Source organism: Ursus arctos, unplaced genomic scaffold (genome assembly GCF_023065955.2).
Source record: "Ursus arctos isolate Adak ecotype North America unplaced genomic scaffold, UrsArc2.0 scaffold_2, whole genome shotgun sequence".
NCBI classification, from domain to species: domain Eukaryota; kingdom Metazoa; phylum Chordata; class Mammalia; order Carnivora; family Ursidae; genus Ursus; species Ursus arctos.
Window position 1 is genome coordinate 98,429,714 of NW_026622874.1, and position 25,162 is coordinate 98,454,875.

A 25,162-nucleotide genomic window follows, 5' to 3' on the forward strand; every position below is an offset into this window, starting at 1 on the left:
GAGGGCTCTGACAATCAGGAGTCAGGCAGAGTCTGCCCAAAAGACTGAGAAGAAACAGCCCATTTGGCAAGAGAAATGCAGGTTTGGTGTCATAGGTGTCAAGAAGAGCTTTTTCAAGAGGGTACTAAAGACAGCTGAGAGGGACAGTAACTTTAGGACTAAAAAAGCAGCTGTTGGATTTGGTGGCTTGGAAGAAGCCGATTTGATCACTCAATGCAAAGAAGTAGGGGCAGAAATCAGACCAGAAGGGATAGCAGAACAAATGGGGAGCTGCAAGGTAGACAGTGAGTAGAGATGCATCCTTGAGGCCGGACTCTGGAAAAATAAAAGCAGGATGATGGCTAAAGAGGTGGAGGGTCCCGGAGTGTGGGAGGGATCTGGGGAGAGAGGTGACTGTGCGGATAGAATCTTCAGAGGCAAAAATAGGATCCAGATGCAGGGTAGGAGGACTGACCCTCCAGCAAAGATCAGGAACGTGGTGACCCCATGTTGTTATGTTGACTGGCCGATGGGCAGAACAAGTAACTCCTGCTTGACCTTTGCTTTGTCAATGAATAATGAAATAAGTCATCAGCTGAGTCAAGGTGGCGGGGAGGGACATTTCTGAGGCATACAAGGAAACCTCCACCTCACATTTGAATATGAAACCTAAAGCTCATTCTCAGTCTCCCTAGCATGCATCACTATCGAGAACAGATTCTGCGGAAGCTCCGATGCGTGGCTTTATGCTGGTCGATAATATTGATCAGGGATGGCAAGGACACACAAGCCATTGGCATTTTTCCTCCTTTGCACCCGATGCTGGAAGCAGTCTCCTCGTTACAGATCACGTTTCTGCGGAACATCACGTGGACCTTGTCCAACCTGTGCCGAAACAAGAACCCTTACCCTTCCGCGAAGGCTGTGAAGCAGATGTTGCCCGTCCTGTCCCACCTCCTGCAGCACCAAGACGGCGAGGTCCTCTCGGACACCTGCTGGGCCCTGTCCTACCTCACTGACGGCTCCAACGAGCGCATCGGCCAAGTGGTCAACATGGGGGTCCTGCCCAGGCTGGTCCAGCTCATGAGCAGCTCAGAGCTCAATATCTTGGTAAACATCCCTGGTCCCACGTATCTCTGTCCGGGCCTTCAGATGAGAATGTGGGAGTCATACGCTCTTGAACAAGGCCTCTCCCAGCCCCCGTCTTCCACAATCAGGTCCCCTACTTTGTCTAGAACAAAGCTTGTTATCTGCTTTTCTCTGGTCTCTGCTACTCTCTAGCCAAAGGCTTGAATCTATTTTGATCCAAAGTCCTAGTGGATGTTCAATAACTTACTTTGTCTTAATCTGGTAACCAGAAAATCTAGACAAGCACCAAATTAAAAGAATCCCTCCACCCCGTAAACTATTCTTTTGTGGCCTTTCCTTCTAGGGGTCTGTGCACGTGGATGTTAACAAGTTGGCTAATACAGTGCGTGTGGGCATGTATGCGTGTGTGCACGTGTGTGTGTTAACATAAAGCTCATTGTAACATTTGAATTTCTTACTCAGGTATAAAAAAAAAATTCCCTCTTATCCTCTCCCCAGTTTGTTATTAGACTACTTCGGTATAGGTGAAAGTGAAAAAAAAAACCCAACATCAAATACTTTGCTATGATTATGAAACCTGTCCCTTGCATAATAGTCTTCTTGAAGATGTGCCTTGAGACGTGGGTGGCCCTTTTGATTTCTGAGGCTGACGTTGTATGTTTATGCAGCCTTAGCGATCGTCTATGCCTAGGTTAGCATGGTCTTCCTCAGACATCAAGGGTAGTTTGGGGATGGTATTGGGGAGAGGGAGGGTACGAAGAGAGTATCTGTAAGAAGCTGCTTGTCCTGGGGGGTCTAGGGCCCACTTGGAGCCATCCTGCCAAAGCTGTGATTGGCCTCTAGCACTGCTTCACCTCTCGCTTGAGTAGCAGCAAAGAAGGCTCAGAAAACTTGAGAACTGTTGACAGTCTGCACGGGCGGCAGCCACTCCGGTGCAGAGACACCAAAATAAATGCACAGTCAGCCCTCAGAGGGTGATTGTCTTGAGCCCGGTTGCAGACCCATCCTGGGCGCCTTCAGAGTTGAGAGGGAGTTTGTGAATACATCAAAAAAAAAAAAAAAAAAAAAAGAAAGAAAGAAAAGAAAATGCCATTGGGATCTCATTAGATCCAATGAAATATACAACAGAAACTTGACACTGGTGCTAAATACAAATTCGGTAGGAGTTACTGCATTATAAACCCTGTAATCAATTTAGCGATTTTCCCAGTGTAAGGATACGAAAAGGGCAGTGTTCTTTCTTAGTAAAGGCACCCCTTGACCTCTGCCTCACATGAGCTGGAACTGTTGAGAGGCTAGCAAGTACCTTTAAACTATGCAAATGGCCATGGGATGTGCTGACTTAATAGGGATCATGGATTTAATCATTAGTCACAGGTTTCTCGAGCACCATCAACGTAGCATGACAAATATTTTGGAATGCACAGAGCTTGGTGCGATTGTCCCTTTCCTGTTACTGTACCTTTGCAATGCTTGGTTACACTTGTAGCCTTGTTCTTCCAGACCCCCTCCCTCCGCACCGTGGGGAACATTGTCACGGGAACGGATCACCAGACCCAGGTGGCCATCGATGCGGGCATGCTGAATGTGCTGCCCCAGCTCCTGACGCACCCCAAGTCCTCCATCCAGAAGGAGGCGGCTTGGGCCTTGAGCAACGTGGCTGCGGGGCCCTGCCAGCACATCCAGCGGCTGATTGCTTGCGGCTTGCTGCCTCCCTTGGTGGCTTTGCTAAAAAATGTAAGTGGTGCACTCCGTGTCCATGACAAAAGGCTCTTTTCCAATTGGCCCCGTGTTGAGCTCCTTCAGGAATTCAGATCCCGGCTAAGAAGCAAATTAATTGAGATCACAACAGAGCTATGAAACCTTAGTTTCCTAACTCGCCCTGGAAAAAGGAAGAGGCATCCCATTTGGGACAGCCCATTGAAGATTTGGAGACTAAACAGGCATTGTCCAACGAAAAGATGATCCCTGCAGCTCAAATATTCAGAAAAAATCTTGAGCTGGTAAATATTGGCTTATCTTTAGTGTTGAAAGAATGTGCGATCCACTCTACTTGCCAAGGGAGGGGGGGGAGGTTTTGTTTTAGGAGGAAGAACATATCAGGTTATGGTGATACTATATACACAGAAGGAAGTGGCCTTTTCAGTGTAAAAATCACATTGATTAGAGTGGTAATATACACTGAAAATCCGGATATAAAAGTAGAAATACAATAAAGCTTCCTTCTTCCTCCTGATTCCCACTTCCCTTCCCTGGGACAACTACTATCTGTCAGCATTTCTTTTTGTCACTTGGAATGGATGAGCTCTGTTTAAATCATCTGCATGTGACACAAGCCTAGAGTAAGACACAGTCTTACTCGGGGGCGGGGAGGCAAGTGGAGTAGGATGGGAGAGAGAAGCTGCTGGTGGTGTGCCTGCCCTCAGGCTGGACGGTGGGTTCCCAGGTGCGCCCCCCAAACCAAGGGTTCAACCCAATCCTTCAGATACTTCCTATCCTGTGTGCCTCTGTGAGTCCGTACATATTCTAATCAGAACATCCAGTCATGAGTCAGGGAGAAATCTTATTTCAAACTGCCTTTTGAACTACACCTGGCTCGGAGCCGTATGTTGTGTTGTTGTTTTTTTTTTTTAAGATTTTATTTATTTATTCAACAGAGATAGAGACAGCCAGCGAGAGAGGGAACACAAGCAGGGGGAGTGGGAGAGGAAGAAGCAGGCTCATAGCAGAGGAGCCTGATGTGGGGCTCGATCCCAGAACGCCGGGATCACGCCCTGAGCCGAAGGCAGACGCTTAACCGCTGTGCCACCCAGGCGCCCCCAGAGCCATATGTTGTTTCGGTTATTGATATGTTTTTGTTTTTGTTTTTTTAAGCTGAAGTCACAGGTTTTTCCCCAGCCATAAAATGGGAATAACTCCTTCTGCCCGGGGATAGAAGGATCTATGATTAATTACTCACATATCTCTGGGCAATGTCTTTTTTATAAATGCAAGGGATACATTGAGTGACGTTTCAGTGGCCTTCCTCTGTCACCTCCGGGCCGGCTCAGTGTCTGAGATCACTTCTGTGTGGTGGGCTTTGTAGCTATGGAGCTTTTGTCCACAGTTTTCCTGCAACAGAAAGACCAGAAATGTTGACCGAGGTCACTAGAACCTAAAATTCCAAGCATAATGCCTGTTTTTTCCCCATAACCTGACCTAAGGAAATGAGTCTACTTCAGCTTAGATAAGGCCCCATGGCAGTCTGCCTGCCTGCTTCTGGGCTTCTCGAAGATGCTGTCTGCTCATGAGCTAGAGGCCGGTTGCCGAGGTGTTCTATGTAAATTGCACGTACAGTCTTGGCTGTCATTGGCCTACCTAGGTATTGAACTAAGTTAGCATTGATGTATTTAAGTTCCCCAGGATCTAGAAAGAATGTAAATGTTCTCTTTCCGCAGGGAGAATTTAAAGTCCAGAAAGAGGCTGTTTGGACCGTGGCTAACTTCGCAACTGGAGGCACCATAGACCAGTTGATCCAGCTTGTCCACTCTGGAGTCCTGGAGCCACTGGTGAATCTGCTTACTATCCAAGACACCAAAATCGTTATCATCATCCTTGACATTCTCTCTTTTATCCTCCAGGTGAGCTGTTCTAAGCAGGTTGGTTTTTAAATAGCAGTCTCCAAATTTAAGGCACTTAATTTGGTTCTTAAAGAGAGATTAAGAGAATCACATGTGGATTCTCTTACCACTCCTTCACCCCTCCTCCTGGCCACATATCCTATGGGTAACAAAAATAAGAGGACTTTCAAAGAAGGTCCATCTTCATTCTTCAAATGAGTGACTGTATGCCCAGCATTGTTTCAGATACTCAGGATACAACAGAACATAAGCTCTGATTGAGCTTATGTATTAATGGTGAGAGAAACAGACACAACAGTTGAGAGTTTATCTGCCAAGCCGTCACTGATGGCTCAGAGTGGGGAAAGAATGGCAATCCCTTGTATGCAGTCATTAGAAGAAACTTGTCTCAGGAAGAACATTTACGCAGAGCCCTGAGAGGAGTGAGTCTTGTGGATATCTGGGGAAGAGCACTCAAGGATGAGTGGGAGTGAATGGATAGAAGGTGGTAGTCAGGCTCAGAGTATCCAGATCACATAAGGTGTGGGAGAACTTCAGCTTACTCTGAGTGAGATGGAGAAACCAATCAAAGCTTCAAAGCAGGGTAAAGCAGTCCGTGAACCACATGGCTGGCTCTCTTGGAAGGCTAAAACATAGGATACACTCAAAAGCACAGCAAGAAGTTAACAGGAATAGATCTTGAAACTGACTACGAAGACTTGATTAGAGATCTAGAAAAGTCTTATTTCTGAAAGAAAGCCAATGTCCATAAACCATTTGTGTCAGTTCTATATTGGTGCATAATTGATTACTCCCTGCTGGTCTACAACAAATATTTATTATGTCACCTAGTTTCTGGGGTTAGGAATCTGGGGGCAGCTTAGCTGGATGGTTCTGGCTCAGGGTCTCATGAGGTTCAAGGTGTCACCTGGGGCTGCAGTCTCATCTGAAGGCTTGATGGAGGCTGGAGGATCAGCTTTCAAGATGGCTCACTCACATGCCTGGAAAGTTATTCTCACTACATGGACCTCTTCATAGGACCATTTGTGTGTCTTCACATCATGGCAACTGTCTTCTTCTGGAACAAGTGATCTAGGAAAGCAAGGTGGAAGCCCCGATGGCTTTTATGACCTAGCCTTGGAAGTCATTTCAACAACATCCAATTGCTTATACAGATCAACTCCACTTAACACAGGAGGAAACTATATAAGGGTGTTTGATACCAGGAGGTAGGGATCATCTGAGGCCATCTTGAAGGCTGGCTATATTCATCTGGTTAAGGTCCTTTTATATGCGACCAAGCTGTTTGAAAAATTTCAAAGTAACACCAGGGGACTCCTTTTAAAAGCTCACTTTAAGCATCCTTTTCATGTAACTGTCTTGGCAAGAACTGACCCGAGTCAAGAACAGATCTGAAACAGCACCCAATTAGACACTAAGGCTGAGCAAATCACATAGATGAAGAATAGAGACTTGGCCACCTGTAGACAAAGTTGGACATACGTCATAACACATTTGTGAAAGCACACTTGTGGGCTGTAGAAATTTAACGTCATCTGTTTCATTTGAACTAAACATTTGGGATTTTTTTCCTTGGGAGAGTCTGTGAAAACCACATCTGATAGACTAGAGAGAGGCACTGGAATAGCAGGTTAGGAGGACGAGGTAGGAGAGAGCCTCAAATGGGCAGCGGAGTGTAGTTGAAGTTCTTTGAAGTGATTTGGGGGCCATTTGCTGTGGTGTCAACATCCAGAATCCTTCTCCAGAGCTCTGACTGCCCTTGGTCATCCCACATGCCCCAGCTTTCTGAAGCTGACCTAGCACATTGGTCCTGCCTCAGTTTCTTTGCTCAAAGCCAAAATATCAAAACAAAACAAAAACAACCCCCCCCCCAAAAAAAACCCCTCACTTTGGACATGCGGGATAGGACTAGAGTGCGTCAGGGTTTAGACACACAGTGCAAACTCTTATCAGGTAGACAGCGGAGCCCAAATCATGTTTAATTTGAACCACAGGAGGTGCCAAAATCCAGAGTTGGACCCTTAACTGACCGAGCCAGTTAATCTTTAGAAAAGGTGAAATAGAGAGCAGAGCCCTTCAGGAGTGGACACCACAGCCTTTTCTTTATTTTTCTTCACTTCCTCCAAATAGGCTGTTTAGCTGAATTACTCCCTCTTCACCTAATATGCAACACGTATTCCTTCAAATCTTTGTCCTTGCCCCTCGTTGTGGGAATGCTGTGATTATCCTATGGTTGACCCTGGCAGAGCACCGCTCATCAAGAACATGGTTACTTTCCAGGCCTTTTATGTGCATCTTCTATAACTGAAACCCCCGATCATTTACTATATTCTGCTTTCTGTACCGCAGCAATTATTCACCCGTCCTGCCCCAAGAACGTGAGTTATGAAAAGGCCTTTTCCAAAGCACATCTTGATCCCCAGTTTTGTAGGCCTCACCCACAGAATATGTACAAATGTTCGAGTGAAGGAATAGCCCTATGTGATGAGTCCAACGATCCACATTGGATTAAATCCACTCATATTACTTGTTTCCAGGGACTTGGTTATTTGCCGTGGTGTTACTAAGGGTCCCTTTAGCTTGACCTCTCAAGGCTTTCCAGCAAGGGTAGGCCCAGAACACCTGCATTTAAATAGCATTACTTGAACATTCTTTCAAACCGTATTTTAAACAATTTCTATTAATTAGAAGGGAGATACGTATGAAATAGTAGTAGCAATGTATTTATGGAGGGCAGCATACTTCGCAAAAATTATATTTTGTGCAATTAATATAAACTTAAATATATATATTATAAATATCTGAAAGGGGAGCAAGATCCTGAATTTTTTTTAAAGAGAGGGAGACAGAGAAGAGGCGGTGAGAAGGAGAGGGAGAAAGAGAGTCTTGAGCAGGCTCCACGCCCAGCATGGAGCCCAGCACAGGGCTTGATCTCACAACCCTGACATCATGAGCAGAGCTAAAATCCAGAGTTGAACGCTTCGCTGACTGAGCCACCCAGCTGTCCCTGATCCTGCTGTCTTAATTAGGGAAAAGTAAAACTGTGGCTGCCATTCTGGAACCCAGGAACCTTTGGTCTGACTCCCCAGTGGTGAAGCCCCACCTCCAAAGGGCTTTGGCCCAGAGTCTCGCTTTTTCTTGTATGCCCACAGGCGGCAGAAAAGCTATCAGAGAAGGAAAACCTGTGTCTTCTGATCGAAGAAATGGGTGGCATTGATAAAATTGAGGCTTTGCAACTTCATGAGAACCCTCAGGTCGCCCTGACGGCTTTGAACATTATTGAGAAACATTTTTCTGAGGTAAGTGACTTCAGAGTGGAAAGGAGTGCCCACGTGTCCTGGCATGCCACCTTACCAGGTGATCACTGGGCAGGTGCCTGTGCTGCTCCCGTGGGATGGGTGACCGGACAGGTGAGCTGCTCTCACGACTTAGCTCTGGGTTTCTCCCCCATCCATGTTGAATGGGCTGCCTTTGAGTGGCGGCTTCCTGGCTCCTGGAAACCATCCCAGTCCCATAAAAGCTTGTCCTGTTGCCTCTGATTTAGAATTTTGTTTTTGTTTTTTTTTTTTTCTTCCCCTGCTTACTTCTTTTGATGGGGACAGACAGATGGACGGATGGAGGAAGGGAGGGGATATGATGCTGAAGTGATTTTTTTTTTTAACTGAGAAACAAAAACAACTAAGGCAGGCCTAGCTTTTGAAAGACACTTTGCTACTTAACACATTTCGTCTCTTCCCAGAAGATGGGGTTTGGGTTAAACTGTACACAGGGCTTCTGACTTCTCTGCGGGAGCAGGGAATAATGATCAGACAGCAGTAGACACTCCTTTAAGCCATTTTTTATTGTAACGTGCAACACAGCAGTTTACCCTTTTCACCATTTTTGAGTGTACAGTTCAGGGTCCTTGAGTACCTTCACATTGCTCTGTAGCCATCACCAGCATCCTCTCTAGAACTTTCCCATCTTTGCAAAATGAAGTTCTGTCCCCATTAAACATTAACTCCCTGTCCTTGCTCCCCTCTCGCCCACCCCCTGGCAACCACCATTTAACTTCTCATCTCTGTGAATTTGGCTACTCTAAGTAGAATCCTGCAGTATTTGTTCTTTTGTGACGAGTTCGTTTTACTCAGCATAGTGCTCCCAAGGTTCATCCATGTTGCAGCAGGTGCTGCAGAATTTCCTTTATATTTTAGGTTGGGTAGTATTCCATTGTGTGGATAGATGACATTTTGTTTATCCATTCATCATAGATATTCACTTGGGCTGTTCTTTTGACTATTGTGAATAATGTTGCTATGAAAATGGGAGTCCAAATATCTGTTCAAATTCCTGCTTTCAGTTCTTTTGGGTGTATATACAGAAGTGGATTTTTTGGGTCATATGGTCATTCTATTTTTAATTTTTGAGGAACCACTATACTGTGTTCCATAGTGAATGCACCATTTTGCGTTCTCACCAGCAATGCATGAGGGTTCCCATTTTTCAACACCCTTGCCAATACTTGTCTGGGTTTTTTTTTTTTTCTGTTTTTTGTTTGGTTTTTGATCATAGCCATCCTAATGGGTGTGAAGTGGTGTCTCATTGTGGTTTTGAGTTGCATTTTCATTAGACATTTTTCATACGAAGAAGGTGAACTCAAAGTTCTTAAGAGGCTAGGAGGCTGGGGGTTTATAGAGTGAGTGACAGTCTGTTAGGCATCAAACTTGAATCAGCAAAATCCAGAACCATGCAATAAATATGACCAGGTTGGTGATGTGTTGCTAACTGAAGATAGCCAATCCTGGTTTGGGACCAAGAGGCTGCTCTCAGAGCAGAGAGGACCCAGAACACCAATCCGCATGTTCTGGATTAAGGCTCCTATGAACACCTTGTAAGGTGGTTCAGATCTCTAGGACTCATCCAGGGCTCCAGGCCAAAGATTTCCGATTTGGAAGTAACAGCTACATACGCTATGTCCTTACTCACCACGAGGGCACTGTTCTGTGTATCAAAACTGCACTTAAAAATAAGCCAGACACGAGAACACAAATACTGTGTGCTTTCACTTACGTCAGGGACCTAGAAGAGTCAAACTCAGAGATAGGCATACAGTAGAATGATAGGGGCCAGGAGCCAGGGGAGAGAAGGAAATAGGGAGTTAGTGTTTAATGGGTACAGAGTTACAGTTTGAAATGACAACGTTCTGCAGATGGATGGTTCTGCAGATAGCTGGACAGCAATGTGAACATACTTAATGCCACTGAGCAAACGGTTAAAGATGGCAAATTTTATGATAGGTCGGTTTTACCACACACATAAACTGCATTTAAGATCCAGCCTGAGAAATATTTCAGTGCTCCTCTCCTCTGAGGGAGACTCGAGGCCAATTTAGAGCAAATTGCTAATCCACAGAAGATGTTAAGGAGTCAACTGTGTAGCAATAATATGCTGAGAGGCTGCAGGTATAATAGCGTCTCTTCTTCCCTAAAGGGAGAAGAAAGTGGCACAATATTACCAGCCCTGGACCAAGATCATGAATTCTTAAACCGCGTAACAAAAAAATACCAAGGCCCCACGGTTCCTAAACCAAGGAGCAAACCCTAATGGGTAACTTCTTTAAGAACCTTCTATGTCTTGGCATGGCCCAGGTGTAAAGGTTTTTAACCAAATGTTAATAAAATTTTTGACACATTCACCTCCATCTATCAAAAATGCCGTTAAACCGCTTATGTCTTAAAGTCATGTGGAATTCATCTCCTAAGAATGTGTGGTTTAGTGGTTACCTTTAAGAATCTCAAAGGAAGGCCCTGAAAACTGGATAGAATGGTCTAGAGCTATCTAGACAAATTTCGACTTGCAGACTTGGTTTACCCAGCAATTCTTATATTGCTTTCCACTTTCCTTTTCATTGTCATGGAATGTCTGTTAATACAGAACATTCTTCAGGGAAAGCTATGTGGACGGTGGTCGAAAGGAGAGTGAGAGTAGGATGGGAAGGACCTAGGAACACGATACTAGGCAGTGTTGTGATGGATGCGGAATATGCTTTAAGGAGGATTGGACTTGATTTGTATTATTTAAATGTAGAGATGGGTCAGGTTCTATCGTGGCTCTGAAGCATCACCCCAAAATGTCATGCCCAAAGCAGGTCTTCACTGGTCCTTGACAAGTGAGGAGGAAAGCTGTGTGGGAGTCCATCTAAAATACTGCTGGGAGACCATTTGTGTTCTCACAAACATCTTGTTGAGTGGTGAGAACAAATCTATGATTTAGTGGAGATAAGATCTTCCAGAAAGTATCCTCGTCAACGTTTGGGGTGACTATGCTTGCTGCTGAGAGCTGTGTTGGTGGGAGGGGATCCTCCATGTTTTGCTCTCCCACATGGAAATGAAGAGGACCCAGGAGACTCCTTTTCAACTACCTCTTTCATTCATCAGCTTAAGACATCCTAGCTTGGTACATCTCTGACCAAGCAGAATCCCACTCTACAAGGACTTTGAATCTTAGACCCAGGGATTGAGCACAGAAGAAACAAATAGTTGGCAAGCGTTCATTTACTCCAGCGGCAGGACCTTACGCTCAGTGGAGTGGACATTCTCAATGGTTACCTGCCTTCTGCTTCTCCAAGGCTTCCCTTTGGTCCCGTCTGCTCTCCCATACTCCTTATTTTTTTAAAAAATAATCTATTTATCCATTTACTTATTAGAGAGCGAGAGAGAGTGAGAGAGGGCACAGCAGGAGGAGCAGGGGGAGAGGGACAAACAGACTCTGCTGAGTGCAGAGCCTGATGTAGGGCTCAATCCACAACCCTGAGATCACAATGTGAGCGAAAATCTAGAGCTGGTCACTCAACTGACTGAGCCACCCTGGTGCCGCTGTTCGCCCATGCTCTTACAACAGATTCTCTTTTTGTTTAAGTAGCCAGAATTAGTTTCTGTTGCTTGCAACTAAAGAATCTTAACTGCTACACATGGGGTGAAAAACTAAACTGTAACTAGTTATTTAAATCCAAAAGATCTATTAAATCCCATTCTGTCAAGATAGACACTGTATAAAGTTTGAACTTTAAGTTAAAAACACAAGTAATATATGTAACAAATTGTATATACTGCTATATGGTATATATAATAGTTATTATGTTATATATAAATGTTTTTTCAAATTAAAAACAAAACTAAGAATGGAAAAAAATAATCCCAGCATGCCAACACAACTATTCTGGATTGATTATTTTTAAGTAATCTCAGTGCCCAATGTGGAGTTTGAACTCATGACCTCAAGATCAAGAGTTGCATGCCCTACAGACTGAGCCAGCCAGCTGTCCCATCAACACAACTGTTTTTATGTTTGTGTTTTCCCTTCCAGTTTGAGTCCACATAGGCCTTTTTTTTTTTTTAATCTGATTGAGATCTGATTCTTTTTCAACATTCTAAAATGCCACCTTTTCCCCGCTAGCAGAAGACTGAAGTTGAGGGGAAGGCAGAAGGTGAGGTGATTTACAAAAGTACCTTGAGAAAAAAAGTTTTTAATGAAAAAGGTTCGAAACCCTGTTGAGGTTAGTCATTGCCCAAATGGTCTGACCTTGTTGGCTCAAAATACTATTAGCCTTTTTTCTCCCCTCCCAGTCAACTATTTTTACTAAAATTGCATAACAAAGGAGCATTTGTAGTTTAGGGATACTGATACCAACTTGTCTAGCAAGGTTTTTTGTTTTTGTTTTTTTTTGTTTTTTTTTTTTAAAGGAGCTATCTGCCTATCGTACATGGCTTAGGTACAAAGAGGTGGTGTTAGTCACCTTCTGGTGGCTGGGTGCCCATGTGCTTGGACTCAGTGTGTTGGGATGACTAGCAGAGCAATAGAAAGAAGGAAGAAGTAATTGGCCCTGTGACAGCTTTATGATGTAAAAGCTGAATTGGAACAACGGACTCTCTTGCATTTACCCAAGTTTGTCATGAACCATAGAAGAAATGCAATTCTCCTATCTACACTACAATCCATAATTTACCTGCTGCCTGTTTGCCTGAAACATAGAGGGACCATATTTAATGATAATAGTACATGATATTTTAGGCATAGTAGCAAAAATAACCAGACATGGAGTTGTGGGCTGTGGGTTCTGGTCCCGGCTCTTTTTCTAAATACTTGAAGCCTGGACAAGTCCTATAATTTCCCTGTTCTTTAATGCCTCATCTGTCAATGCTTTTCATTCCTTTGGGCTTTCAGTTTTTATCTGCAAAATAGGGAGGTTGGGTTTGGTAAATTACTGGTTGTATAATGTTTTCATATATTTTCTTATGTGCAACTCATAACCTTGAAAAGTCAAGTATGGCAAAAATGGTCATCAGTCTCCAATGAAAGAAAGTGGAGCTCACAAAGTTACTCAATATGTCCTGCATCTTTTAGTAAGTTGTAGAGCAGAGACTCAGGTACAAACCCTGGTGTATTATCTGCTTTATAACGAATTTCCCTAAAACTTAACGGCTTACAAAAAACCCCTATTCATGCACACATTTTTTGCGGGTCAAGGATCTGGAGACAGCTTGGCCATCTGGCTCAAAGTCTCATGAGATTGCCTTCAAGCTTCTGCTAGAGCTGCATTTTTATCTGAAGGCTTAACTGGGGGGAGGATGTGCTTCAAAATTCACTTATGTGGTAGGTAGTAGGTTTCAGTTTGTCCATGGCTGTTGGCTGGGGACTTCAGTTCTCCATCACACAGGCCTCTCCATAGATGACCTGAATCTCCTGCCCATAGGACAGCTAGCTCTCCCAGAGCAAGTGATCTGAGAGTGTGTACATAGGAAAGAAAGAGTGCTCAAGACAGAAGCCACAGTCCTTTATAACCTAGTCTCAGAAGTTGATATACTCTCATGTTCACCATATGCTCTTAGTTACACAGACTAACCCTGGTAGAATATGGGAGGGTCTACACAAGAGTGTGGAGACAGGAGACAGGGATCACCTTGGGAGCCACCTTGGAGGCTGACTACCCCACTCTGCTACTCTGCCATGTGTTCACATTTTAGAAGACATCAATTCAGATGATAGCCTAGGGTCAGTGAAGTCTCAGCAAAGAAAAAGAAGAGGTGAAGAACCGAATGGAAATTTTAGAACTAAAAAATATAATAATGGAAATTAAAGTTTACTAGATGAGCTCAACAGCAGAATGAAGCAGACAGGAAAGAATTAATGAACTTGAAGATAGAACAATAGAAGCAATTAAACCTCTAGATCCAACTACCAACGCTCAGGAAATACAGAAGACAGAGAAAACTGTTAAACTACACCTCAGAGATGCAATCAGGAAAATCCAGACTGTAAGAAACTCTGCAAGGCCATTCTATTTCCTCATTGAATAAATTCTAGTGAAAAAAATTGCACATAAGAGAAACTTAGAGACTTAAAACACTATTGGCCAGCCAGAATGTGTGGATTATTAGTTCTATTTTGATTGTAACAAGCAAATGTAAAATAAATAAATGACATTTATGAGACAACTGGAAACCTGAACTTTGAATGGAGGTTTGATATTAAAGAAGTGTTAATTTGGGGGGGGGTGAATAATCATGTTAATGTTATATTTATTAGAGTCCTAATCTTTCAGAGGTATGTACTGAAAGATTACATTCGGAATGATTTTGAAATTTGTTTCAAAGTAATATGCGATAAGGGAAGTGGAAGAGGAAGAGAGATATAGGGTAGAACTGGAAATGTGATAATGGCTGGTGGGGCTGGTGATGGGACCATGGGGGGCAGGTATTATGCCATTCTGTTGTTGTTGTTGTTGTTTTTCTGTGAACATAGGAATTTCCCAATAATTAAAAAAAAAATTTAAAAGCCATTATATCCTTTTACTCCACAAAGCTGATCATCTGACCCTTCCCTACCCTGATAGTAGACTGGAAGTTTGTTTCCTCAATTGGGTAAAAAAAAAAAAAAAAAAAAAAAAAAAAAAAAAAAAAAGGTCTCTGTACTAGGATACATCGGGCAAGGTTAAAAGCAGATTCATGCTGAATGCAGGGGGATTAAGTAAATTGCTTAGGGAATGGTGAGTCCCCACTTACCCTACACCCTACCGGGTAAATAGAATGCTACCAGACAGCTGTATATCTTCCACACAGGAGACTAGAAGATCTTTCTCTGGGAAATATGACCTTCCCAAGCGGAAAGACCTAAAGACACTGACATTGTGAGTTCCACAAGGAAACAACCCAACTAGATTACCCCAGGGACTCACTACTTCTGATCAGCTTCTTAGTACCTCACTTAAATAAAGAGATCAAGAACCGCCAGACATTTAAGGAAGCTTCTGACATAATAGAGACAAAAACAAATAGTGCTGGTAGGGGATTTGAAAGAAAAGCCATGGAAAGGAAAGAAAATTAAAAAACAATACTAGCATACTCAAGAGATAAGATACTGCTTCCATGAAACAAAAATAAGATGCTATTTTTAAAAGTCCAAGATCGAAAAGGACTCTTGGAAATTAAAAACGATAGTAGAAATGAACAATTCAACAGTAGGGTTGGATGAGGAAGTTGAGGAAATCTCCCGTACAGTAGAGCAAAATTACAAAGATAAAAATATAGAACAGATGAGGTTATATAAATCTTGAAGTCTGGGAGATGCAAAATCTGAACAGAGGCATTCCAGGAGTAGAGAATGAAAAAAATAAAGGGTAGAAAATTATCAGAGAAATAATTCAAGAGTATTTTCCAAAGCAGAAGTAGACCTTTCCAAATTTAAAGTTTCCAGTGAGTAGCCCAGAAAAAAGGATTAAGATTAATCTTTGCCAAAGCACATCATTGTAAAATTTCAAAACTCCGGTAAAAGAAAAGATCCTACAAATGTCCAGAGAGTAAAAATAAGTCATGTACAAAAGGTCAAGAATCAGAATGCATTGGGGCGCCTGGGTGGCACAGCGGTTAAGCGTTTGCTTTCGGCTCAGGGCGTGAGCCTGGCGATCTGGGATCGAGCCCCACACCAGGCTCTTCTGCTATGAACCTGCTTCTTCCTCTCTCACTCCCCCTGCTTGTGTTCCCTCTCTCGCTGGCTGTCTCTATCTCTGTCGAATAAATAAATAAAATCTTAAAAAAAAAAAAGAATCAGAATGCATTTCTTCTTACCCATCTAGTTAAATCTTTTATCACTCTGTAGGACACCCAGTCAGCTAATTTATTCATGGGAGAATCCTAATGAGAACACATAGATGTGTATATATAAGAAATCTGAGCCAATTGTCCACAGAAATCAACCTAGGCTCCCATTCTTAAGTATGCATGATCGGACAAGAGAAGAAAACCAGCATGGTAAAAGAGAAAGGCCAAGGTCAATGAAACAACTGTCCCCAGGAGAAACAGACTTAACTCAGAGAAACTAGGGGAATTGCTCTCTATATTTTCAAGAGATTTGAGAAAATAGGGACTGCAGGCATTAAAGAAGAAGATGCGATGAAGCAGGAACCATCTCAGAGATTAAATAATTATCAGGACAAAATTCAAGGGAAGGGTTTGAAGATAAATGTAAGGAAAGATTTCAGACTATAGACCAGAAAGGGACAAAGAGATGGAAAAAATTGGGAGAAAAGTGAGAGAGGATCAATTCGGGAGGCCAGCCATCTGAGTAACTGGAGTTCCAAAAAAAAAAAAAAAATTTTTTTTTAAATAAAAATTGAGAAAACACACGGAAAGACATGATCAAAGAAATCATAAAAGAAAGTTAATCAGAATTGAAGGAATCTCTAGGTTGAAGGACTCATTTGGAATGAAAAGCTGAATAAATGAGAAAAAGATGAATATGTACATTCAATATTGTGAGATTTCAGACCACCAAGAATAAATAGAAGATCCAAAATAATTTCCACAGAGAAACAATATTATATACAAAAAAATAAGAATGAAACTAACATCAGATTTCTCTCTGGGGATGCTGAATGGTAGAATATAATGGAACAAAGCCTTAAAAGTTTTTTTGTTTTTTTTTAAAGATTTTATTTGAGAGAGCAAGAGTAGGGCAGGGTGGGGGGGGGGAGAGGTCGAGGGACAAGTGAGCAGGGAGCCAATGTGGGGCTCAATTGCAGGACCCTGGGATCATGACCTGAGCCAAAGGGAGACACTTAACTGACTGTGCCACCCAGGCTCCCTAAAGCCTTGAAAGTTATGAGGGAAAATTACTTACAATTGAGAATTCTATAGTCATATAAGGCATAATGGTATTTTCAGATAGAAACTCAGGAGGGTTACCTTTCAAGTACTTTCTAAGTAAGCTACTTGAGAATTTACACCATCCCAAAAGGGTGAAAACAATCTTACCCACCCCACCTCCCACCATCACCAAAAAGAAAAACATAAGATACAAGAAATAGTGGAATCAACTCAGAAGTCCATTGAAATGCAATCCCAGGATAACAGTTGTACAGTGAAGCTGGAAAGCTGTTTGTTCCTTAGTAGAACAGAAAGGCAGCTCCAGATAGAATGTTATCAACAAGAGGAATGAAATAGACCAGAGTAACAGAATGACTAAGAAGCCAGATCATGTTAATGACTTGATGAAGAAAACATAAATCTCTACCATCAATAAGAAGAAAGTAAGGTGATTAGAAATAACAGGTAAAAAATTATGTAAGAAACTCATGGCCAAACAGGAAGCAAGCCAAAATGTGGTATGATTTTAATCTTCATTCTGCAACGATCAACTCATGGAACCTGCAGACAAAACAGGGAAGTCAACTCTGCTTGCAGAAGAGAACGTGAATGTTGTCATCCTTGACATTGTCAGGGTCCAGCTGATAAATAAAAAGGTGGGAGTGTAGAGGACCAGTACAAGAGAAGGTAGGGGTATTGATATCTTCATCTAATGTGGAGAGGATCATGAGTTACTGGCTGATGGAAGAGCAAACACGAGCTCAAAAAAATTTTAAAGTACAAATAGAAGAAGCGAAAATACAAAGCAAGTACCAAAATGGAGTCAGGAGGAGGGAACTCCTTATCTTCCACAATGCAGAGCCAGGTAATGTCTTAAATTAAGTCAAGAAATACCAGTGTGTGTATATATATGATTATTGATTAGAATATTATATATCTGGTAGTTTATGTACAGAAAAAACATTCTGGGAGACTATTACCGAGTTGCTAACCTCTGGCTAGAAGAGAGGGGGAGTCCCAATTCTGTCATTGCTAGTGTTTTAATAATAGTTACAAATAGAAAACCTCAAAGACATTAGAATTGTGTAATCTCATGGTGTACTGCACGAATATGAATTTGACTCCTAAATTCCTGAAGCATAACTCCACACAATGAAAGTCTGATAAACGACTTGGGAGTTACCAGTAATAAAAAGGCGTTTCAGTGTGTGAGTTTCTTTTCTCTAAAGTAAACACCCTTTCACTCGGTTTGGCTGAATCATAAATGGGAAAAGATTCCATATCTCTGATTTGCTTGTTTTTGAGAAATGTGATTGTTTAGAAAACTTTTAAAGTTTTTTGTTTTTGTTTTTGTTTTGGCAGGGGCGGAGGGGGGAGTGGGAGAATCAGAACATGTAACAATTATTAAAACTTACGGGAACTTGTGTTACTTATAAAGTTCTGGTTACCACCTACACATTCAGCTGAGTAAATTTATAAAGGAAAGTCTTCTCTGGAAGGCTGCAGGTTTAGATACAAACACCCCTAGATTAAGAACAATTATTTAAATGACACTTCTACAAAGGGTTTTCACAGATAACATCTTCCCTACCATTAATTCTTATAAAAACAGCACGACGTTGGTATTGTATCTATTTTGTAAGAAGAAGAAATTGAAGCAGAGATATAGGGAATCACCCATGATCACATAGCCAGCAAATAGGGGAGTATTTAAGCTCACTCTGCTGATGCCACATCCACTCCCAGTTGTATCCTTAATGTGGGGATTGCTAGGGAATTAATTGTTCTGGGTTCTTACATGCCTTGGGTTCTTAGTTCTCTGTATAAGGAAAGGAAACTCTGGTGATTATTAAAGAGTTTGTGACATGTCTCTAGTTTTGAGGAAAGGTAGGGAAGGTAATGTTTGCGTCATCAAGATATCAGAATCCAAAGGACTTGAAAGTGTTTTTTTGGGGGGGGGGGTACCTTCCACCATCACTATTGGGAAGGTGAAGATGCAGGTGCAGATATGGGAGGCTTGAAAGTGATTTTTATGAGACTTCTCTAGAAGGATTTCCAAGGAGTATATCTACCCTAATAACCTGGTAAACTGTAGACACGGGCTTTCTTTCTCTTTGCCTGCGGCCATAAATCTGGCCTTCTAACTACAGGTACTCTTCTATCAAAACCCGAAGAATGTTCTAAGCTGAGTGACCGAGGGTCATGTTGGCAACTCTTTCTTTTGAATCTGCAGTCCAGTTCTTTCCAACAAGAAGAGAAATAGCTCTTTGTCAAAACAAAAAACAAAAAACCTAGTGCTGCCCCAATACTCTATTTCAGGCACTGGCAAGTTCATAGCTTGCCTAAGTCATTCATTGTTGGCACCAATCCCCCAATACCCCCTTTTCCCTCCTGCTTACATAGGAATTATTCTGCAAAGGATTGCATTCAGAGTATGGAAATTCCTTTAGGGGAAGGATGCCTTAGCTAATGTGTTCCATGAAACATCTCTAATGATTCTTAGCTCTACCCTTTTTCGAAGGAAGGCATTCTCCTAAGACCAGCCCATTATTATCAAAATATTCCATTCAGATGCAATATAGTTTATTTGGGATAACAATATTCAAGATTCTTAATTTTCATTGATGCGTTGAGAATCCAACCAGAATCCACAAACGCAACCGTAGTAAGTACAGTTTTTCTCCTTTGCAGCTAGTGCTTTTTCCTTAGAACATTTTTTTAAAAAGATTTTATTTATTTATTCGACAGAGATAGAGACAGCCAGTGAGAGAGGGAACACAAGCAGGGGGAGTGGGAGAGGAAGAAGCAGGCTCATAGCGGAGGAGCCTGACGTGGGGCTCGATCCCAGAACGCCGGGATCACGCCCTGAGCCAAAGGCAGACGCTTAACCGCTGTGCCACCCAGGCGCCCCTAGTGCTTTCCTTAGAATACAACTGTATTCCCATTTGATTCCAAAGACTTTCACTTATTAGAGAGAGGCATGGCAGTCCTGTCCTGTGCTTCGTTAAGACATCACAGACTTTGCTCGCTGAGCAAACCGCAGCGTCTAAATTGATTATACCTCTAAGTGACAACCTAAGATGAAAACTCACAGCAGAAGTAGATGCGGCTTGTTGGGAAAGCTGCTCGAGTCTTTTAAAAAGCAAAGGCTTGGGGGCTGCCTTATGAGAAATAAAGCTACCGACCATACAACCTGAGTATCAGATTTAAGTTGGCGATGCTCCTGAATGGATCACGGCTCATTTTTGAAACTCTTTAGAAACTTGCTGCTTAAGACACGTGCAAGTCTTTTTCCACATGCATCCAGGTGACACGGCCAAACCCTTCCCCTTGCCCCCCAAAGGGAAGCCTTCTGTGTGGCTCTTCTGCTTTATTTATACGTTATTTGCTTATGTGATGTTTTCCACTACCAGACATGAGCTGCAAAAAGCAGGGACCATACCTCATCGGCCTTTTAAAATTCTTTGCCAAACAGCCTGATTCCATAATGGACAAAGGACTTGAATAGACATTTTCCCAAAGACCTACAAATGGCCAACACGCACACGAAAAGATGGTAAATGTCATTCGTCATCAGGGAAATGCATTATCAAAACCACAATGAGATGCGGCTTCACGGCCACTAGGATGGCTACTATCAAAAACCGGAAAACACAAGTGATGGTGAGGATGTGGAGAAATTGGAACCCTTGTGCACCCTTGGTAGGAATGTAAGATGGTGTGGCCATTATGGAAACCAGTGTGGTGCTTCCTCAAAAAAAAAAAAAAAAAAAAAGAATTACCATATGATGCGGCAATTCCACTTTTGGGTATCTACCCCAAAGAATTGAAAGCAGGGTCTTGAAGAGAGATTTGTACACCCGTGTTCACAACAGCATTATTCCCAATAGCTAAAACATGGAAGGAACCCATATGTCCATTGACAGATGAGTGGATAAGCAAAGTGTGGTCTCTCCGTACAGTGGAATATTATTCAGCCTTAAAGGGGAGGAAATTCTGACACCTGCTACCACATGGATTAATCTTAAGGATTTTTATGTTAAGCGAAAGAGGCCAGTTACAAAAAGACAAATGTCATGTAATTCCACTTAATGAGGTCTCGGGAGTAGTCAAATTCACAGAGACAGAAAGCGGGATGGTGATTGCCAGGGGCTGGAGGAAGGAGACAACGGCAGTTGTTGAATGGGTACAGAGTTTGTTTTATACGATGAAATGGGTTCTGGAGATGGACGGTGCCGGGGAAGCATAACATTAGGAATGTATGTAATACCGCCGACTGTACACGTAAAGGTGGTTAAGATGGTAAATTCTATATTAAGCCTATTTTGGCACAGTAAAAAAATGGGGGAAAAAACCCCTGACAGCTCATATCCAAACTACAAAATGAATGCCTATAAATCAGTAAGAAAGAGAAAATCCCATAGAAAAATGGAGAAAGAAACCCAAAACATTGCATATGCACTTTGCTGAAGGGATTCCAAATAGCCGAAGTAATACCCTATTAGTAATCAGAAAATGCAATTTAATGTAATGCTCACATTAGTCAAAATGCAGTTTAACACAATGTTTATATTAGCCCCAAAGTGGAACATTCAAATGCCTGTGAATGGATAAATTGAAGTATAGTCGTACAAAGAATACGACACAAACAATAAAAATAAACGAACTATAGCCACAACACTATAATGTGGATGGATCTCAGAAACATAATGTTGAGTCAGAAAAACTCAGATGCAAAATAGTACGTACTGTGTGGTTTCATTGACAGAAAGTCCCAAAACGGGCAAAAGAGAAACATATACTTAGGGATTCATACTTCATTGATAAAACTATGAATAAAAGCAAAGAAATGATTACAACAAGAGGACAGTGGTTACCTGGAGAGGAGACTGGGAAAGATTGTGATTGGGAGGATGAATGTAGGGGTCTTTTGGGGCCTGGCGATGTTCTTTTTCTTTACCTCCTGGTGGCTACATTGGAGTTTCACTTTTCCTTACGTGTGTTATATTTCACAACAAAAATGTTTCTAATAGCAAAAAAAAAAAAAAAAAAAAAAAATCCTTGCTCATTAGCACATTGCCTGGCACACTGGAGTTTCCTAATAAAGGTTTGCTTATCTTCTACTGTACAATAAAAAGGAAAAGTGAACTTATATTATAAATCGGTACATACAAATGACAAAACCGTGTTCCTGGGGAGAAAAAAATGGGCATCAGCAAGCTATTCTGTGGCCTAAGCCCCACCCTCTCCTCCCGTACCCCTCCAGGGAGATCCTGGGCAGACAGAGGATTGATGCAGTCTAGAGAGATGGATAGATGGACAAAGGGTCTACTTTCAGACATGGACAGTGCTATGGACAGGCACTGAAGAAAGGATGAACTTGGATTGGAAATAGCTATCCTTGAAAATCGTTATCACGTTCACTTAGGAGGAATGGAAGCTAATAATTATATAAGCATCCCTCCCTCAGACAAACCAGAACCCCAAATTAACTTAATTTGTTTATATGAATGCCTTTAAATAATGAGGTACACAGCTCCCGCCCCTTTCTTGGTACGAGGGGAATCTTTGTCACATTCATCTGTACTTGTTTCTATTTTTGCACAATCAGGGTAAGATTAGAGCCTTGCCGGATCTCCGCAGAAAGATGAGTTTGATTCAAACACGTGCAGAATGCAGAGAGCAATGATTTGGTGACTGGTTCAGCGCATCTGTAGGACTGGGGAATTGGGTCACCTCCTTGCCAGCACAAACCCTGGTTAATATTTGTCACAGATGGGCACTTACTACAAGTCTTTTTTTTTTTTTTTAATAATTAGTGCAAGAGTGTGTGATTCATGAATTTTCCAGCGAATTCCTTCAGCCTTTCCTCTTGTTAGGAATCCTCTGTCTTCCCATTAGAGTCAGTATGGGCTTAGGGAATCAAAAACCCAACTCTAAATTATTGCTATCAGTTTAATCAAATCAGAGCAAATGTTAGTCTGTTGCCCTCCTTCCCCCATTAGCCATGTGGGGATTGTTCAGTTTTCTTCGTATTAGGGAGAAAGCCCTACTGTGTGTAGTTTGGGCAGGAGGCAGTGGCCCAGTTCCCATTACAAAAGTCAAAGTAGCTTTATCTTCTCCTCCTGTTGTCCCCTGGCAGCTAGGGCTTGGGGCCTGGTCTAGACTCAGTCAATTGGAAACTCTTTCTGGTGCTTACGATGTTGAGACGTACAGACAGATGGCGGTAAGTCCTAGGGGAGCAGGGGTGGCCTCCTGGCCATCCTGGTTCTCATTAAGAAAAAAATCTGCTCCTTGGCTGTTCAGATGTTTTGATCACTGCCCATATTCTATCATGAAATCTAGCAAGGATTCTGTGACACTGCCCCCCCCCCCCCGGCCCAGAAACTCTTCTAATATATCCCATTTTTGCTTAAGTTACCTGTAGTTGTTTTTGACATTCTGGCCAAAGTATCTTTGCTTTGGATTTTGCACATCGCTGCTCTCTTCCTTAAGTTAGGACAATAGGAAAGTAACCACATGCCTTTCACAGTGGCTTTCAAATGCCAGCCTGTATCAGAAACACCCGGAGCATTTGTTCAACGGTGAATTGTTGGGTCTACCTTCTGAGTTTCTGATGCAGTCAGTCTGGGGTGCTGCCTGAGAATTTGCATTTCTGGCGATGCTGCTGCTTCGGGGACCACACTTTTGAGAACCATTGGCCTAGAATACGGGAGAGCTCCCTCCGACCCTGTCCAAAAACTAGCAACAGTTTTTAGCCAATAAACAATGATTCAGGGTCTTACTTGGGATTTCCTTTGGTTTGTTGATTTCCCTGGTTATTGTTGCTTTTATATTGCAGAGGAGATACAACAAACTTGGGGAATATGTCTCTTATTTTTCTAGACCAATAGAAATCATGAGATTCTGAGGGAGTAGTAGACCAGAAGTCTGGGTATCACCTTTGTTTATTTACTGTGAATATGTCATATCTGAATTCTTAGAAATGAGGTTATTATATTCTTACTGTCTTAATTACTTTTATTAAGATAGTCAACTTAATTGTTTAAAACACTGCTCATCTAGGTGGGGACTACTCTGTAGACCAAACTACATTTTTAAATGTATAATAGTTCAATCATTTTCTCATTTTCACTATGACCTTATCTGTTTCTGAACATAGACTATGGGGTTCAACTAGGATCTTTTTTTTTTTTTTTTTAAAGATTTTATTTATTTGAGAGAGAGAGAGAGCAGGAGCAGGGTTGGGGGGGGGCAGAGGGAGAGGGAGAAGCAGACTCCCCGCTGAGCAGGAAGTCCAAAGTGGGCATGGCTCTATCCCAGGACCCAATCCCAGGACCCGATCCCAAGACTGGGAGATCATAACCTGAGCCAAAGGCAGATGTTTAACTGACTGAGCCACCCAGGCACTCACAACTAGGATCTTTAAAGAAATTAATTTTTTAGAATTATCCCTAATTACTTGGCCACATATATTTGAAGAAATAATCTAAATCTCAAATAATTCCACAGCCATAAAACACCAGCACATACCTATTAGGATGGCCGAAAGGGAAGACAGTGACAATACCAAATGCCGGCAAGGATGCTGAGAAACGTTGATGGTAGAAAAGTAAAATGCTGGGGTGTCTGGGTGGCTCAGTCAGGTAAGCTTCTGCCTTTGGCCCAGGTCATGATCCCAAGGTCCTGGAATGGAGCCCTGCCTCAGGTTCCCTGCTCTGTGGGGAGCCTGCTTCTCCCTCTCCCTCTGCCTGCAGCTCCCCCTTGTGCGCTCTGACTGTAGAAAGAAAGAAAGAAAGAAAGAAAGAAAGAAAGAAAGAAAGAAAGAAAGAAAGGGAAAGAAAGAAAAGAAAGAAAGAAAGAAAGAAAGAAAGAAAGAAAGAAAGAAAGAAAGAAAGAAAGAAAAAGAGAGGGTGGGAAGGAGGGAGGGAGGGAGATGGAGGGTGAGGGAGGGAGGGAAGAAAGAAAGAAAAGATAGAAAGAAAAAAAGGAAAGTAAAATGTTATAGCCACTCGAAAAAAGTTTGGCAGTTTCTTAGAACACGGGACGTGTAATTTCCATATGACACAGCAATTGTACTCTAGGGCTGTTATTCCAGAGAAATTAAAACTTATGTTCACATAAATGCCTGCATATGAATGTTCGTAGTAGTTTATTTATAATAACCAAAAATTGGAGTTAGCCCAGGTGTCCCCCAGTGGGTGAATGGTTAAACAAAAGGTGGAATACTACTTAGTAATAAAAAGGAACAAACTATTGAAACACGTAACAATTTGGATAAGTCTCCCTGGGGGAATTATGCTGCCTGAGAAAAACACGTTCTAAAAGACTATATTGTATATGATTCCATCTATG

The 25,162-nt window shown here is 42.2% G+C and overlaps 1 protein-coding gene across 3 annotated transcripts in view; it reads left to right on the plus strand.

Moving 5' to 3' along the window:
* Positions 1 to 14,158, plus strand: part of KPNA7 (karyopherin subunit alpha 7) — a 28,688-nt gene extending 14,530 nt beyond the window's left edge. For 2 of the 3 annotated variants that reach the window (XM_026516249.4, XM_044390258.3), the window contains 5 exons: positions 826 to 1,089; positions 2,572 to 2,805; positions 4,506 to 4,688; positions 7,841 to 7,987; positions 10,158 to 14,158. In XM_026516249.4, the coding sequence (XP_026372034.2) occupies positions 826 to 1,089; positions 2,572 to 2,805; positions 4,506 to 4,688; positions 7,841 to 7,987; positions 10,158 to 10,271 (942 nt within the window). In that variant the 3' untranslated portion in view covers positions 10,272 to 14,158. Of the gene's footprint in view, positions 1 to 825; positions 1,090 to 2,571; positions 2,806 to 4,505; positions 4,689 to 7,840 lie in introns of all 3 variants that reach the window. The other variant, XM_057315536.1, reaches the window with a different exon arrangement.
* The last annotated feature ends 11,004 nt before the right edge of the window (positions 14,159 to 25,162 follow it).